Source organism: Primulina huaijiensis, chromosome 4, assembly GCF_012295235.1.
Source record: "Primulina huaijiensis isolate GDHJ02 chromosome 4, ASM1229523v2, whole genome shotgun sequence".
NCBI classification, from domain to species: Eukaryota; Viridiplantae; Streptophyta; class Magnoliopsida; order Lamiales; family Gesneriaceae; genus Primulina; species Primulina huaijiensis.
The window spans coordinates 23984357-24002915 of NC_133309.1; the positions used below are offsets into that span (position 1 = coordinate 23984357).

At 35.2% G+C, this 18559-nt stretch overlaps 2 protein-coding genes across 8 annotated transcripts; one reads left to right on the forward strand and one right to left on the reverse strand.

The window, feature by feature from the left end:
• Positions 1 to 262: 262 nt before the first annotated feature.
• Positions 263 to 11986, reverse strand: LOC140975600 (uncharacterized). Of its 7 annotated transcripts, none has more exons than XM_073439396.1 (25): positions 11758 to 11986; positions 11163 to 11468; positions 10875 to 11033; positions 8600 to 8668; positions 8325 to 8447; positions 8082 to 8231; positions 7796 to 7927; positions 7622 to 7701; positions 7356 to 7450; positions 7173 to 7240; positions 6716 to 6817; positions 6529 to 6602; positions 6065 to 6172; positions 5891 to 5966; positions 5428 to 5564; positions 5180 to 5339; positions 4907 to 5086; positions 4518 to 4634; positions 3717 to 3872; positions 2978 to 3145; positions 2768 to 2880; positions 2502 to 2625; positions 851 to 946; positions 714 to 776; positions 263 to 637 (listed from the first exon to the last, which is right to left on the reverse strand). In XM_073439396.1, the coding sequence occupies exons 1-25, from the start codon at positions 11911 to 11913 to the stop codon at positions 578 to 580; spliced, it is 3072 nt and encodes a 1023-aa protein (XP_073295497.1). In that variant the 5' UTR covers positions 11914 to 11986; the 3' UTR covers positions 263 to 577. The 7 variants fall into 7 exon arrangements, with proteins under 7 accessions (XP_073295497.1, XP_073295495.1, XP_073295496.1 ...); XM_073439394.1 differs by having other exon boundaries at positions 7341 to 7450; XM_073439395.1 differs by having other exon boundaries at positions 7356 to 7459.
• Positions 11987 to 16847: 4861 nt separating this feature from the next.
• Positions 16848 to 17946, forward strand: LOC140975602 (dof zinc finger protein DOF5.4-like). The gene has a single exon (XM_073439401.1). The coding sequence runs from the start codon at positions 16970 to 16972 to the stop codon at positions 17837 to 17839; it is 870 nt and encodes a 289-aa protein (XP_073295502.1). The 5' UTR covers positions 16848 to 16969; the 3' UTR covers positions 17840 to 17946.
• Positions 17947 to 18559: the final 613 nt, after the last annotated feature.

Sequence of the window (18559 nt, forward strand, 5' to 3'; positions counted from 1 at the left end):
AGTCAAGGACGAAAGGTATGGTGTGTTTTACGCTCACTTCATTTTGACCCCTAATTTGATTACTATTAAATAAATTAATTAATAATATTTTCTAAACTAATATTTTTTTCTCGACTTGATCAATTTGCTAAATCAAAAATTTTGATAAGTTAATTAGATAATAATTTTGTTCATAAATTAATTATTTTACCAATATCTAAAATCATTTAATAAAATATGATTACATTTTTATTTGGTTTTCATTATTTTAATTTAGTTGGCAACTTGCAAAACTATTTTCCTAGTTTAGTCAATGATTAGGCTGTCTTGGTTTATGACATCCAAGTTTTGACTTCACGAAAATTTGACACCAAGATCTCAAGTTCAAGACGATGTCTCAAATTTGAGACGCTACAGAAACAAAAAAAAAACCGCACCCAACTTAAAATAACGTTATACATATGTGTGATCTAAGAATTGACCGTATGACTTGTAAGTCTAATGAACCCTTTATGTACAAAGATTAATCATACTTCCTCTAATTTATAATCAAATCTTTTCTAAGCTAAGAAGACGAGTAAACTTCAAAATGCTTCACTCATGCTTTGGGAAACTCGGCATTCTGTTCGAAGTGGGATTGCTCCTCAGCTAGAACGCCCTGAGTGAAAGCAATGGAATTTCAATAACATCTAGATAACCACTACAATTCTATATTCAAAGTTCTTATGTCAAACCTTGATGATCATTATGGCAGCATCCTTGTGTAGAACCTCATTATATTCGCGACATGCGGTGTTCTGGAAAAGTCAAAATCAAGAGATTAAGCCCCAACAAAAATGATTAAAATGATTCAAAAGGATATAGGACTGACTTGTACACAATTTGGGCAACCGGTATCTCCTGAGCAAAGGCATGAAGTAAGGAGTTCTAAAGCAGCAGTTAGCAGCTCATTGAAAAGAGGCTGAACCTGGAGAAATTTAGATAGTTTTGTTAATAAGAACATGTAATTATGGCTTTATGGATGTCTCAAAGCAAAGGAACAAAAAACATATATTGACGAATGTTCCATGGAAAAATATGATACAAGTCTCTTCGTACTCGCAGAACAAAAAAAATTTATAGTTGAAATAAAAAATGAACAAACAGGTTAGATGGCATGGAAGCTCATGTTGAATCAACCGATGCCTCTCCATTTATGTGTCCATCCTCATTCCAAAGTAATGGTTGAATTTCAGAATTTGTAGCAAATTTCTCAGAGCATTTTGTTAACTAGTATAGTTATAGACATCAAACTTAGGAGTACAGATTGGAAAGCATAATGCTTCTTAAGGCATTTGCTAAGAAGCATTATGCTTCAATTTCATAGAACTGAACAATTTGAGGACACAACTCCATGATCCCTGCAGTTTTACCTCATTACAAAGGCTGATTCACGGAACTAAGCCAATTGATTCCAGACATTAAGCAGTGGCTAATAGCACATGCTATGAGAGGTTAATTCTAAGAGACAGGTAAGTCACGCTTATATATTACCTGTTCGAACAGAGGTTCTCCACATCTAGTAAGGTAAAGTACAGGGAAAACAAAAAAAAAGGTACTCGCGTAAATTTCCCACCATTCTTCTCCTGTCCATTAACGAATGTAGGCTTGAATGGAATTGAATTGAATTGAAATGAAATGAAATGGAAATCCAGAAATTTATAAAATTGTAATTTTTTTAATATACAGTAGTAGTAACTCCATTCTTCACACTTTATAGCTTATGTTCGTATCATTTAATATTATCTAAAAGCAATTCTGAGCACATTTGAAGCTGTTATTTCGCTCACAGGGCAAGGGCAACAGAAACATAATCTTATTGCAGATGATCGTATCATAATTGACTCAAGTGCTGACAATTGTTACCATAACCATTAACCCTCCTGCAGTATGCATGACCATAATTGCCCCTGGTGCCAGAGAGTTCCTAACTTATTCTGCAAGAAGGATCAGAAACCTAACTCCTTTGCGTGTGTTTGCCTTGTCTGATGACAGTTTCAGTCCATCAAATACCGAGGGAATTTTTAAAATCTGCCGGCATTCCCTACCTACGGTGTAGAGGCCCATGTTTAATTGCCTCTGTATGAGGCTTGGGTTCATAAGAATGGCAAGTAGTTCCGGAGATGTGCATTTATGTTTGGTATCTGACATGAGTTCAAAGTTTAATACAAAAGGATGAATGTGTATTGTGGTGCAAAGGGGAATATAGCCCACTGATTGCACTTCGTCTCTAGAACCAAGTATTTGTGTACAGCAACAAAATTGCACCATACATGTAAACTAAAGTCTTATCGCATAGTTCTCATCCAAATTGTAAGATAAATTAACAATATTAACCATCTCGATGGTGTTAAATTTATCGGAAGCAGTTGGTTGACTTGCAAACGAATATACTCATCCCCAATTTATGTGAAAGGCACCTTCTATAACTTGTTATAAAACATGAAAAAGAGAAGGAAATAAGAGGAAAAAATTATTTATACCTGCGCTGAAATGCCTGTCCCTCCAGGATGAGGATCGTAAAGCAGAATTCTTTCTGGAACATAGCGAGCATCATGTGGGTTTGCACACTCCGAAGCTAAATCAGACAGGTTGCATATGATAAATCTACAAACCATGTTATGACGAGGAAGTTAAACACGGGATTATGGAGATGATGAACAAGAACACCATAATACCAGATTCAAAAGACATGCTCTGAAAAGGTTACAGGAACACATATTTCATTCTGCAAATGGAGAGAACTCACAGAGGAACAGCATTAAGAATAGCATGCCCAGCAGCATGTAAGCCCCCACGAAATGAGTAATGCAAAGTCTCAACAGCTGTCTTCAATGATTGTGGAACTCGAATCCAAGCAGCCTACAACCAAAAAAAGTTGGAAGAAAAAATTGAAGAGTCAAAACATGAAAATTGCATTTGCAAAGTATCAAAATAGTCGATCTATAGAACCATGTACCTGTGATTCATAGGAAAAATTTGGAAGGGACAGTTCCACAGTATCAAAAACTTGATTGCTTCTTTTCCACAAGCGGCGAAACCCAAACCAAGTGGTTGTTACTTTGCAAATATGTGTTTGAGCAGTTGTCCTCACAGAATGATTAGTAGTGATCCTCGCTGGATAAGCCTATAAATTTGGCAGGCATGCAATGGGTTATGATACACGGCCGTAACAGATATGCTAAGTATTCTGCAATTAAAAAGCAATTCAGATGTGGGAATTAAAAACTGAAGTGGATAACTGAATCTTAAAAAACAATGGATAAGAATACAAAGATGGAAAAAAACTGGTTTACTGCAACTAAAGGTTATGTTCCTGAACAAAAATGAGAAGCAGCTATATTTTTTCTTCTTAAGCACTCCCCAAATTGAATTATCTAGGTTAATAGTTAGTTAAACAACGTTGAACAATAGCAATGAACACTGACTTGTGGGAACTCAAGCTTGAAAGGAAACTACTCAAATTTGAGCTCGTGAGTTAAAATTATCAGAGGGAGACAGATTATATATTATAAACCAGAAGATGCATTTGTTCTACAAGGTAGTTCTCAATAGCAATTTGCAATCATTCCACGACATGGCGGCAAAACTAAAGATGAAAGGAAAAAACAAAAAGTAATCGCAACCCCCTCCCCCCGGGCACACACAAACACAAAAAACCCGACAAAAGAAAATGGGAAGGCAAACTTTAGACATACAATATGACTTCCAATTACGTGAACATCTGTGTAATCACGCGTTTTTGTATAATAGTTCAATTCAGCTTCTTGGCACCAAGCAATTTTACTCGATAAATCCAAATGCTTTACAAGATAAGTTTTCCCTTGATTCATGTAGACAGCACCTTCATAAACCTGCATATCAGTCAAGACATCAGATCACAATGGCAACAACCAACACAAAGTAGATAGTATCTTCAAAGCTCAAATCACTTTTTAAGGTACAGAAAAAGAAGAGTAAAAAGATTGCTGAAAGACGGTAAATGATTTGGTAAATACAGCAGTCAGGCCAAAAAGTGAGGTCAAAGCATTTCGGTAAACCCTTATTTAAAAAATCATAAATATTACATCCACGAGGCCACAAAGACTCTAATGTTCAGGTGCTACTAGTTTGATCCAGCTGCTTAGCAAGTACATTATGAGGATTGAAACAGGCGTTTGCTTGTGATAATTAGTCTATCAGTCTTTTTATCATCCAATAAATCTTCTTTTCCTTTTAATGAAAGTGAAGGTGGTGATTGATTTTTGGTGTATATACATGTATTTTGAGAATAATGAGAATATTCATTGACAAAATTGTGGCATCATATGGAGTCAAACAAATCACCGCGTTTTTAATAAGTTTTAGGCAATACAAGACAAACGAACAATAATTTACCAGAACAAGAAATAGCCAACGCAAGATATTTCTCAGATAACTGAGTTGACTAAAAACATCAATAGATTCCTACTTCAAATCATTAAGATAAAATGTCATAATAATTTCCAAAATTTTCTAACCTGAAAGAAAGCTCTGCTTTCCTCAATTTCTTCAAGGACTTCGTTTTTCATCTTGTCGGTGACTTTATACCGCACAGTTTCTATGGCCCTGACGTTAACAACAGCTGAAGGAGATTTCTGTCGAGATGATTAGCTATCAACTAAGATTTTTAAACACAGAGTTACTAAGAGATACAAAGACAAGGTTGAGTTATCCAAACATCAGGTTAAGAATCCAAGTCTCGGAGAGGGGGGTTGCAACATGTAAAAGTATCTATTACAAAATGGCTATGAAACAGCAAATACTAACAAACTGTTGAAGTCTTAGGTTCGACATTAATCTAGCACAGTTGAACCAATTTTTATTAGAACGGAGACTAAATTTAAGATATGTTTACCAAAACAATTACCTCATGCCCAATGTAAGTCCACATTCTGGCAGCGGAATTACGTGACAGGTCAGTGCTCAACAATCCCTTGTTTTTAAGATTCATAACGGCACTCTCTATGCCAGGACCAAAATACTTCTCATCATGAAGCAAACTCAATGGGTGTTCCAGAGCAGCGCATGATAAGTGCTGCTGAAGCACCTAGGAAGACAAGCACTTGCAATATTCAAACATTACCCAAAAAAACTAGCTCTACATGACAACATAGAATTTATATGATATAATATAACAAACCTGCTCATTTTTAGCATCGACATGGCAACACTCGATTGGACCCCTGAAGAGTTTATGCGGAAACTTCATAAAGTACTGATCTAAAGGCCCTTCAAATGCAACGTATATAGCGAGTGATAGTTTTTCTCTTCTTCCAGACCTCCCAGCTTGTTGCCACAGACTAAATTCAGATACGAATAAAAAGAAACTTCACTAATAGACTAAAACGGACATGAAAACCATAGAACAGAGATGAAATAAAGATTTACCTTGATATACTACCAGGAAATCCAAGATGCAAGGTGATGTCAATGTGACCTACATCAATGCCTAACTCAAGTGCATTTGTAGCAGCAATTCCACATAAATTACCATTGAAGAAGTCACTCTCAATTCTTCTCCTGTCCTGTTACACAATATAGCGAATTTTGACGACGGCAGATACTGCCTACCACTAAAAATAGCATATCTTGTCCACCCCCCACCTCCCAAAAAGAATAAAGAAAAAAATTATAAACTGGAGGGATCACTCAAATGATTGTTGGGGGTGTATATCCACAGGTAAAAAAGAAAAAATCAGATAAAATAGCATATTATCACACATGTACATGGACTAACATAAAAGAACCGCAAGTGCTGAAGTACAAGTGTAACAAATTGAAAAGCCAAAAATAGAGGCATAAACATACAATTTAAATATCTTTAATAGTTCAAGAAAAACAAGTTACTGACCTCAGCAATATAGCCACCACGGTAAGCAGATATTTTGCTAACCAGATGAGGTGCTGATTGATGAAGAATTTCACGCCTTACAAAGACAGAAGATATGAAGAGTCATTACGTCCATCAAAATGACATAGCACTAAAAGCTCACAGATAGTCTAAAAGATGAAATATTATACACACGTGTAGCAAAGAACAAGTTCACAGAGTTTCCTCGTTTTGCAAAATGCAATACATCGTAGACCATGCTGGATCATTTCAGCAAAGAGGTAAGCAACCTCTAAAATAGGACTGCAAGATAAGGATCACAGTTATGAGGACATCATCAATTTTTCTCACAAATGATGGAAAACAAAAATGAAATCGTTAATTTATGTCCTAAATGAACTGCTAATTTTAAGTCCAGTACGTTCCTAAATAAACTGCTAATCTAAGTCCATCACAGGGTTCTCATGCTTTCAATTGTATATGACCAACACTGATATGAAACCTCTTTGCTAATGATAATCAGGGTGATGCTAAATTGAGAATAAACTACAACAGTCTCAAATCATTCTCAGTTATCGTTAAGACAAGGGAATTACTGAAGACAATATTGAAACAAAAAGTCAACATTTGCCAGGACTGTGAAGATAAAATATGCAAACCTTGAGCGTCCAGTGACCACATTTTTGTCAACAGATTTTTTAGCTTCCAAGCTGGTCTTTGTTCTCTTCCAAACCTATAAAATAAAATTTTGAAGTCTGGTAAAAATTTTGGAGGAAGCTATTACCAAAATTTCACTTAACTATATATTAAATGGAATTTCGGTAGACCCACTAAACAAGAACTCACTGTTTTCAGGTACAAGGGCGGATTCCAGAGCATAAAAAGCTTCAAAGCGGAAGGGCTGCCATCATTCTCAATCAAATCAACTGTTGGAAGATTTGCTAGTTCCTGTAATGTCATTGGAAGATGACTAAAATAAAGAAGGCAAGTACAGCAAACAGGTCATGAATTTGATCTGATTGTTCTTCCTCTGTTTAAAGGGGTTGGAGATGAGTTGACTGTAGCAATTTGCATTGAATCAACTATAAGGTTTAGCACAGAATGGTTGTTTGTTAACGCACAATAAAACACCATTACACTAACACGCACAAAATGAGTGCACTGGTAGGATTGGAGAAGTGCCACCATCGGTTCACTACAGTGGCTGTCCAAGTCTATGATAAGGTGAAGAATCAAACCTCTCATTGACGAGCTTTTAAACATTGTATGCAATATAGGAGCTCAAATCAGCGATAAAAATTACCATAGCATGCTCTCTGGGGTTAGCAGAAGTGGCAGTGCTGAAAATGAAAGAAGGATTGCTGCCATACACTGTAGATGAAGTTAGGTTTGATTGTTTGAATGTGAGATTCATTGTTTTCAAGAAATATATAAGAAGAATGAAAAGAAACGAGTGGCCAGCCTTAAGTACAAGTATGGAGCCAACCATGAGAACATATTCGACGAAGCCTTCTAAATATCAGAGCAGCGTGAGAACCGAAAGTCCCCTTATAAGCATGAGCTTCATCAATAACAACAAACCTGCCATCACTAAACTATGTAATAGTTTCTACACCGAATATTGAAATAATTGGTATTACATAGATGAAAAGTAAAACATGAGAGGAAGGAAAAACACTGGATTAATTGAAGAATAAACTCGCGAGATCACTCAAAAAGTCATAAAGGTAGAACAAACAGAAAAATCAATACCTAAGATGTGACAATATTCGGCTAAACTGCCCATGGTATGGTAGGATTGAGACATGTAACATATCTGGATTTGTAATCAACTGCACATTAACTAAAGGAAATTAAAATAAAATGAGACAAATATCCACAAGAACTCGTTCTATCCTATCGAGACAAACAAACCAGATAGCATACCAGTCGGGCGTTGTCCCTCAGCCACAATCTATCTTCCCGGGAAGTGTCTCCATCATATATACCAATATTGAGGCTATCACCAAGCTCATGAGCCATAGACGACAAAGCTCTTAGCTGATCTTGTGCTAATGCCTGCAGGCGAGTTTGAATCAATTAAAGATCCTGAAGCATAAAACCACAAGGAATGCAAGTTTTGTTCCCCTGTATTGATCACATTCAGCCAAATCCAAATCACATACTCGTGATAGAACCAGTAAATCGTGAATGGAGACCATATGAAGTAAACCTTTGTAGGAAAGAGATACAAAGCACAAGCTGATGTATTGCAGGATAATACTTCCAAAACTGGAACATTGTAACAAAGGGATTTCCCACTAGATGTCATGGTTGCCACAATTACATTTTTTCCAGCAAGGGAAGCTTTAATTGATTCTGCCTGTAAAATTTTATGAAATTATGCACACACAGAAAAAGAAAAAGAAAACCCAGGATTTGAAGGGGTGAAATTAAAATTTTCATAAAAAGACACCTGGTGGCTATACAATTTTGTAATTCCCACACGGTTGAGTGCAGATTTAACACTTTCAGAGAGCTGGCGTGGAATCTCAACATACTTGGCATTCCGGGCTTTAATCTCTTCAATATGAACGACCTGTACCATGTAGCAATCGGCACATAGTACAGATGTGAGCTTCCGCGTGAACACTAAAAAGGTGCTATCGTAAATTCATTTGTTTGTCGTATCCAAATCATGGAGGGGCTCCATTATCATGATAGGAAAAAGGGATTTGACAGAATAATAACCTGTCCTTGATATCCTATGCTGCTCTTTAGATGCCCCACCATTTCCTCAGCCAGCAATGAATTTGTGTCCTGACATTTCAGGAGCATAGAAGTCATAGTATCTGTTGGGGTGGGGTGATTTGACTATCAAATCGTAACAGCTTGATGATTAAGTGGACCGCCCCTGAATTATAGTTAAATTGCATAGATAGCAATCATTTAGGCAACTACACAATGGGCCTTCATATTCTTCCAACAATAATCATAAGGCACTGTTCTGGTAAGATTGATAACCATGTAATATAAACACAACCCTATCAGATCACACTCCAACACATAATGCACAGGGTATATTTGAAGAGCCATGAAGTGGAACATGTACACAAAAATTGGCAGAGGAACCTCATGTAAATTTCCTGTAATATTCAAATTGACGATGATACTAGAGGATGCTGGGTGGTGATTAACTTAAATGAACTAACTGAGGATTATAGAAAATTCTCTCCTGTTTTAAGTGATCGTCAACTTCATAAATTATCATCTTCGCCGTTGAATCATGTAGATAAGCTTATGACACAAATTGAACTGGAAGCTTAGAAATTATCAAAAGGATTGAATATCAATCTGACTAAATACCAAATCATAGATATGGACCCGAATTTATAGTGAATATATCTGTTTCTGTTAGAAGGAGTATTTCTCACCCTTTCTTTTTTTTTTTTTGATAGAAAACTAATTTTATTATAATACTTGAATAGTACAATTTGTACGTAGATGAGCATTACACTGCAACATTACTACAAGCTTAACCTGAAAATACACCAAAAATACAAAGAGGCACAGTTTTCATGACCAAATAAATTTGAAATCCCTCACTAAATCTGAAATGCATAAATGGTTGAACTTTTGCAAGGTAGTTGTCCAAGATGTGACTCTAAATTTGATGATTTCCCATACTCTGTCAACAGATTCCGATTCATCTTCAAAAATTCTTTGATTTCTCTCTAACCAAATGGACCAATATATGCCGTGAATGATCATGTACCAGAACTCGCTGTAATTTTTGTTGAATATGCCTCCTGAATTGAAATAAAAGAGATCTTTAGCATGCCTCGGCATAACCCATTGTATTCCCAGCTCGTTGCAAACTCTAGTCCAAATCCTTGTTGTGAATGAGCAGTGTAGAAGTATATGATCTTGATTCTCCTCGTGCTCTCGACACAAGCAACACCACTGCGGTCTTAGAGCACAATTCTTCCACTTTCTTTGCACTGACTCACACGTAGGCAGCTTCCCCAAGGCCACGATCCACGAGAAAATCTTAATCTTTTGTGGGACGTGTACTTTCCAAATGGTATTAAAGAAATCGAAAAGTGGAAAAATGGAAATAGGGAAAAAAGAGCAATATCATGAAGTTCAAAATTAGATTATCATCATCATAAGAAACAAAGTTCCCCACTAAAATTTATGTTTGCTACTCATCTTCCAAGGCCCATCCCCACCCGCACTATCAAAAAACCTTTACTACTGCCGCCGCTGTCACCACAGCAGGGCCTGCAACCAAACTACTTTAATATTTACTGAAATGAACTCCTCACAATTCTATATTTGCCTATAGCTCTTGAAACATCAATTGATGTTCCTCTCCCCGCAACAGCGTGTAGGCAGTGAATACCTTGTTATTTTGATGTCATAGGAACACGTTTTTGTTTTACAAAGAAGGGATCAGTAAGAAATTTTCTTCGATACAAATAATTATTTGAAAAAGTTATTTAACCATTGCAAGTGGGTCACGGAGATTTAAGTTGGACCAATATCTCAAACGAATATAATGTTACTCAAGCACTGATGAACTGAGTATTCAAGCATTCACAATGATAAAAAGAAATCACGAATAAATGGATAGATGTTTTTTAACAAAACAAAATGATATATTAAATAGCCCTGTGGGATCTATTAAATGATTTAAGTGACTTATAATACATCAAACCTTTTAGACATAAAGCTGAAATTTACTTGGATAGATACTCAATTTTTGGAGGACATGAATCGAGAATTATACTTGGCAAGATATTAACTAGGTCGACAAATAATATATCATGCACAATAAGGTGCACAACAAATCAATACAAAAAGATGAATTCCACTTCATAACAGAAAGATGAAAAATTCGAACAATGAGATGCTATCTTATTCTACTATTTAAATATAAATATTCTTAAATTGTCAGATGCTAACGTACTCTGGCGAGTGGAGCACTAGTGAAGGAGAACGTGAATAATAACAAGGGTCTTACATGGCACTTTACTTCATATGAACGAGAGCATGATGCATCGGTGCATCTTCTCCTCCCTCGTTTTATTTCAGTTTCAGTTGCCACAGTATCTGCTCTCTTCATAGCAATACTATGATCTTCTAATGATCCGCACTTGACCTTCATCTTTCCATTTGAAAACTGCAGTAAATCAGTTTAGCATTAAGAAACTTCAGAATGGTAAGAAAAGCACGACTTCAAAATTGAGCAAATATAATTTTTTCTTGTCAGATCCAGGTCACCAAGAAAAGAAATAGGAGGTGACCTTACCCCAGGCCTTGAAGAAATCCTCAGACCCTGAGCATCAACATTCACAAAGTGAACAGATTCCATCTCTTCTCCAGGAGGAGTGTCAAGATTTGAAGTACCACGCAGAGACGACAAGTCTTCCATCAATTCAACCCAAGCTGAATCAGCTGATTCAGTTTCCAAGCTCTCGCTGGCAATCAGGTTTTCTGAAAGTCTTGCATCAGCTCCCTGCAGCCTATTCTTCTTCAAGAAAGGAGTAACAACTAAAAATTCCTCATCCCCAATCGAGTAGCTACTAATCTGACTGTGCAATTTCAATTTCTCACCCTACACAGCCCGAAAAGAGAGAGAGAGAGAGAGAGACTCAGAGATTTTACACAATATAACATAAAAAATACTGAACAAAACCCATAAATAAACTGAACACAAAGACAACCCAGTCAGTCTTGTCAAACGGAAAGACAAACGAAGCGCTAAATTCAGTTAAATTTTCAATCTTTCCAAAGCTCATTGGTATATCAAAATCTAACATTTCTTGGAACAAATCAAGTATTTAACATCAGCATTGCATAAAAGTACACCCCATTATAAGAAGGAAGGGGGATTTCGAAATTGCCTTGAGGAAAAGATGGAAATTGCTGGATGAAGTAGCTGGGGAGAAGCATTGTTTGAGGAGGAGCTTGAGATCTTGGACGGTCTTGTTCGGCTCAATTCGCACCCGAACAGATTCACCGGTTAAGCTACGGACTTCGATTTCCCTCCCATTCTCCATTTCTTTTCTGCAAATTGTCAAAAACCAAAACCCTACGATTTGGCGGGGAAGAGATCGTTGGAGAATCCCACGTGCTTATATATTTACATGTATGAAATTATGAACTTTTTATATTTTGATAAATATTATGTATTATTTAAATTTAAAAAACCTAATAATATTGATGAAATAAATAAATATTATTTATTATTTAAATTTTAAAAACCTAATAATATTGATCAAATGAATTACTAATAATGTTTAAATTTTTAAAATTGGAAAAAAAATTAAAATTGGAAAAAATTAATAATAATAATATTATCTAGCTTAATTAAGGATTAACAAAATTTCAGTCGAACAAACCAAACCGATTTAGAACCGATTTTTTTTGTATCGAAATTACCCAAAATTTTGGGAAATTAATTGGATATTGATACCTAATGTTCTATATATGTTATTTCATAAATTTTCAATAAATAAGATTTTAATTTGTTACATGAAAAATTAATTAAAATGAATTAATTATAAAATAATAATGAAAGTGGTGATAAACTAAATACTTTCTTAATATTAATACATAATATATTCACATATTACGTTTCCCAATTGGATACTTATTTAATTCTCTCAAGTTAGTTAATAAGTGTTACGTGAGACGGGTCAATCATGTTCATATTTACAATAACAAGTAATATTTTTTATAAGTGACACAAATAAGATATCAGTTTTACAAAATCGACTCGCGAGACCGTCTTACAAAAGTTTTTACGTTAGTTAAATCTAAGTCAATTGATTTAAAATATATATATTGGTTGACTAAATTTAATCGAAATTATTTTAAATTTATGCCCTCGATTTAATAATAATTTCAAATACACTCAGTATTTGTATTACGTGAATTACATTATTCAAGAAATTTCACAAATCAAGTTCTTATTCCGGATCGAATATTCCCTCTAATCTTTGATTTCATTTATGTTTCAATAGAAAAACCAAATATGGTTTACAATCATAATAATGAGTAGATCTCTTATGAGACGGTCTCACTAATTTTTGTTCGTGAATCTGATTAACTCTACTCGTATTTATGAAAATGGTCCCTTTTGAGTTTGGTCCCAATCTTTTGATTTTTGGTAATATGGTTCAATTTCCCCTACTCAAATCTCTAATGAACTGCTAAAAAAATCCCTAGTGGGAGCTTAGATTTTGTTGGGCTAGAGTCAACGGGCCCATCAGCCCAAGGAGACAATTGATTAATTTGGTGGGCCCGTTTGCAGGATATGTCAACATTCCAACCAACCAGGCTTGAAGACTGGCTAGCAGCCCAAAAATCTGATGGCTGACTTCCATTGTAAACTCAACTATGCATCTCTATCAATTCATTAAAATTAGAACTTGATAATTCAATGATAATAAATAGAGAAAATATTATATACAAATATAATTTTGATATTTTAGGCGTCTCTGGTAAGACAGACATGATCACCATAAAGATGTTCACGTGAATAACACAGAAGCGTTTAATGCAACACGTTATTCGAGACTCGAAAAGATATATGAAAGGAAGGCCGATGTGATTATGTCGGAAAAAATGAACTATGTTACGTACGTTGAATACTAGCACCGCAAAGATATTCATGTGAATATCGCGGAAGCGTTTAATGCAACACATTATTCGAGACTCGAAAAGATATATGAAAGGACGGTTGATGTGATCTTGTTGAAAAAATTAAATGTGTTACGTACGTCGAATACTATCACTGCAAATCTGTTCGTGTGAATATCGCGGAAATGTTTAATACATCACATTATTCTAGACTCGAGAAGATATATAAAAGGACGGCTGATGTGATTTTGTTGAAAAAAATGAACTGTGTTACGTACGTCAAATACTAGCACCATAAAGATGTTCATGTGAATATCGCGGAAACGTTTAATGCAACACGTTATTCGAGACTCGAAAAGATATATGAAAGGATGGTGATGTGATTTTGTTGAAAAAAATGGATTGTGTTACGTGCTACGAATATTAGCACCGCAAATATGTTCGTGTGAATATCACGGAAATCTTTAATGCAACACGTTATTCGAGACTCGAAAAGATATATGAAAAGACGGCTGATGAGATTTTGTTGAAAAAAATTGTTTGTGTTACGTACGTCGAATACTAGTATACATAACGAGAGATGTGGACAAATACCAGAAGTACGCCCCCACAAGAGCCATGTGCATCGAGGCCATCTATGTTCCGGCATCATTCAACCACTTGCTTCATGACTATCATATAACCATTATCATCCATTGATGCTCTTACTATATCACACACACATACAAACTCTCACACTCCCATGTATCTTCAAATGATTTTAGTTATCGGGAGAACTCAAGTATTACTACGAAAACAATTCTCAGATATCTTTTTCGTTAAAAAAATTATGATTATTTTCCCCACACGATAAAATCATATCGATTAAAATTACATTTCCCGTGTTTGATTGAATTGTTTAATAATCCAATCTGATTAATGTTTGGTTACGATTTTATATATTGATCTCAAATTCAATCAATCAAAATAAACATATTATTATTTATTTGATATCGTTTCACATCGGGCGTATTTCCTATCTGGGCAAAGCCTGCCCGGAATAAAATCTTTACAAAAAGTATATGGTTTTGTAATTTTTTTTGTAGTAACAAAAAAATTGAAAATAACAAAAATATTATATTCTAATTACTGAAAATATTATTTAAGTTTGTTTATTGGGTAGGAAATTTTTTTAATGGTATCGTTTTACTATACAATCTTGTTATTTTGTCCGAAAACATATGAAAATAATAAAAAAATTATAGTTTGTCCCCTGAAAATTATTATTTATGTTTTTATCTTTGATATAAAAATATTTAAATATTATAATTTTACCTTTATAATTGTATTGTTATGTGGCAAAAAATTTTGAAATGACATAAATATTATATTATGCTTACTGGGAAAAAAATGTTTTTTCCTACCTGATTCTAAAATATTTGCAACACCCTCCATAATTAAGGATGATAATGTCTTTCGAATCCGACAGAGAATCCGATACTTGACCTGAATGAAATAGGATATGGGAAGATTTTTTTCTCGATTAAATAAATGGGTAATTGGGTATAGGGATTTTCAGATACGAGGATATAGGTGGATCTTAATGATCATACTCATACCCAATCCGAATATGATTTTTCGTTCATTGTGTTAATTCTAATATGTTTTTATTGAATGATATTAGCTGGATGGAATTAAGAAAATTATTAGTACATAGTTTATGCTATTTTTGTTGGATAATAATGTTGGGATAGATTGTTTTTTATATTTTGTTATTTTTTCTAGAAATTTTAATTTTTTAGTTTTTATATTTTTTCTTTATTATTTTCAACAATGTAGTAAATTTTTATAGATTACTCGAAATAATTTAAATTTGAGAAAAACAATTATATGTGATAATATGATATTTAGATAGGATATGGATATCCAATCCTCCGATGAATACGAGATGTGAGTGAAATTGAAACCCGATGAGAATGAATATAATAAATAAGGACGAGAATATGATTTTTATTTATGCATTGGACAAATTCGATTATTCTTGTTCCTTTTGAAATGAAATATTCAGTTTGTTTCATGATTCAAAACTATTTGATTATTGTTCTCTTTATTAGTATACGACAATCTTTATTCTTTGGACGTTATTCATTTAATAAATCCCTGCAAACAAGCAGAGTGCTAAAAGAAAATTAACCAGTAAGAATTCAGCTACATTATGACACAAACGATTGAGTCATATATCTGAAAATATAATAAAGAGACTTGTGTCAGACGAAAACTCAATCAATATCATAAAACTCAATAATAATTGTTTTCAATGACCAAATTTCGTCCATATATTGTTACAAAATCAAAAAGATCTGAAAATCTAATTACCTAAACAATTAGGACTCTAAAATAGGAAAGAAAGATTTTTCTCGCAGCAGGGCGCGCGATTCTACCGCTCAAGCGCGGGGGTCTTCTGGACAATGCGCGCTCGGGCGCCGAGTTTTCTATACATGTCTGCCTGGATAGTGACTGTGGTGCTCGGGCGCGACATTTTACCGCCCTATTGCAGAGCTCTCGGGTCAGGAGTCTTGATTTGACTTCTTCTTCATAATTTAGCACTTGAATACCATTGAAATATCTTCCAACTTAATTGTTATACATGTCGAATTCTTTGAAGGTTCGAATCGCAAGTTTTAGCACGTCATGCTTTGCCAGATTCATATCACACTCACCTTCCCTCCCGCCCCCAATTGGCTCTGTTCCTGCCACCAATAAACTAAACTTTTCCTCGCCGTCAACTCGAGTCCTTAAGTCTTTGGCCCTTACCTCCAATGGACTAGGCGTCATCTTGTCACCGACTCGGGTTGTCGGGCCTCTGGACCCGACCCAGGTAGTTAGTTCATGCTCCAGGTCAGGACTAAAAATATCACCGTGATATCAATAGAGAATATTAAAAGATTTAAGTATGATTAGAATAATATCAATAAAATAATATATTTAATTTGATGGATTAAATTTGAGAAAAGATAATAAATTATAATTTTATTATTCTAGATAATTAATAAATATAAAAAAAATAAAAGATGTAGAAGATATTATTATGATTTTACGGTTAACTATTTGATTGATATGTAATAAATATTCAATGAGTAAACTTCATATGAGATTGTTTATCTCAATACAATCGACTCGATCTATACATAAAATAAAAAAATATTATTTTTTATGAGACGGATATGTTTACGATAGGGTTTATTGGTAATTTCGTTGTCACGTTGCTTTCAATGTCATTTGCACTGTTTGTAAGGACAATATCGTCATTTCATGTAAGACAGATATCATCATTATTTTATTTACTTGTAATGAATTATTAGTTGAAGTTGAAAGATTTGTTGGGGATATTCGTTTGCCAGAGAAAGCTCAGTTACTCGAATTGTTTCAGCAAATTAATGCTGCGGATTTTTCATCGGGGAGTGGGATTTTTCAGAGAATTATAAGATAATAATGCAAGATTTTCACTCCATCGGAGTTGGAGGTGGCGGCGGGAGGTTTTTCGGCGGCGGAGGTGGGGACCGGAGGCTGCGAGTGCACGGCCACATCTTGGCACAGCAGGCCTTGAAGTGTCCTCGCTGCGACTCGCTTAATACCAAGTTTTGCTATTATAATAACTACAATCTCTCCCAGCCGCGGCATTTCTGTAAGGCCTGCCGCCGTTACTGGACCAAAGGCGGAGTGCTCCGCAGCGTTCCTGTCGGCGGTAGCTGCCGGAAGACCAATCGTTCGAAGTCTAAAAGCGGCGAGGGGGATGGGTCGAGAGAACGCAAATCGAAAGCTCAGAGTCCAAGCAGTACAGATAGCTCCAGCCTCACCGCCGCTACTCCTTCCTCCGCCGCAGCCTCTGCCGTGGCGGAGGAAGGATCGGCACTGAGCGCCACTGCATCGGACTCTGCGAAGAAGTACGGTTTCTCATGTGCGATATTCTACGACGCGAATCTTTCTACGAACCCTAACTTCGATGATCACGACCGCCAGGCGCCGTTGAAGAACCACCACCCCACCTCCGCCGACGGCCAGATATTCACTGAGATCGAGAGTTTCGACGGACTCATAACTTCCTCGGATAATACGGCGAGCATGATCGGGTTCAGCATGGCCGACATTCCCACCACGTCGTACGACGGAATGCATCCAGGTCCAGAGGCAGACGCGTTCAAGATACAGGACACGAACAGCGACGGACTGACGACGGCGCTGGATTGGGGGAGCTACGGCGGAGATCAATGCCTGTTTGATCCAACGGCTGCCCTTGATCCTTCATACTGGAGTCAACCCCAGTGGAGTGACAGTGACCATTCCCTACCTTACCTCCCATAATCCCAATTTCTCACCTTTTTATTAACATTTTCAAATACAAATATTTGCTTTTTTAAAAAAACCAAATTTATTTTCCAACATTTACTTCATTTCAATTTCAATTTCAATTTCAATTTGGGTGAATTTGGTCAATTTATATTATAATATTTCATCATATAATTAAGCATAAAAAAATCCCAAGTGTAAACTAACTTGCAGATAGATATATCTTGTTTTCTGGTGCATTCAGGATTGAGTTCATCAAAAATGTTCGATAATATAATATACTTTATTTTTAAAATCTAGACTAGATACATTTGTTATTGTTAAATAGATTTATCATCGCGATTAGAAAAATAGTAAATAAATATTATTCTTCCACATATTTTGGATATGGGGTTATTGAGTTTTAGTTCGGTATCTTAATGATAATACAAAATTTGTGGGGATGCTTTGGTTTTTCACTGTACTAAAACAAAATATTTTATGAAAAATAAGATAACTGTCAAATGAGTATGTTTTTTTGTGAGACGATCTCAAGAAATCTTTATCTGTGAGACGGGTCAACTCTACTGATATTCACAATAAAAATTAATATTATTATCATAAAAATTAATATTTTTTCATGGATGACCCAAATAAAATATCTGTCTCACAAAATACGACTCGTGAGATCGTCTCACACAAATTTTTGTCTAATCAAATATCTTGATTTGAGGTTTTTTTCTAAAGATTTTTAAC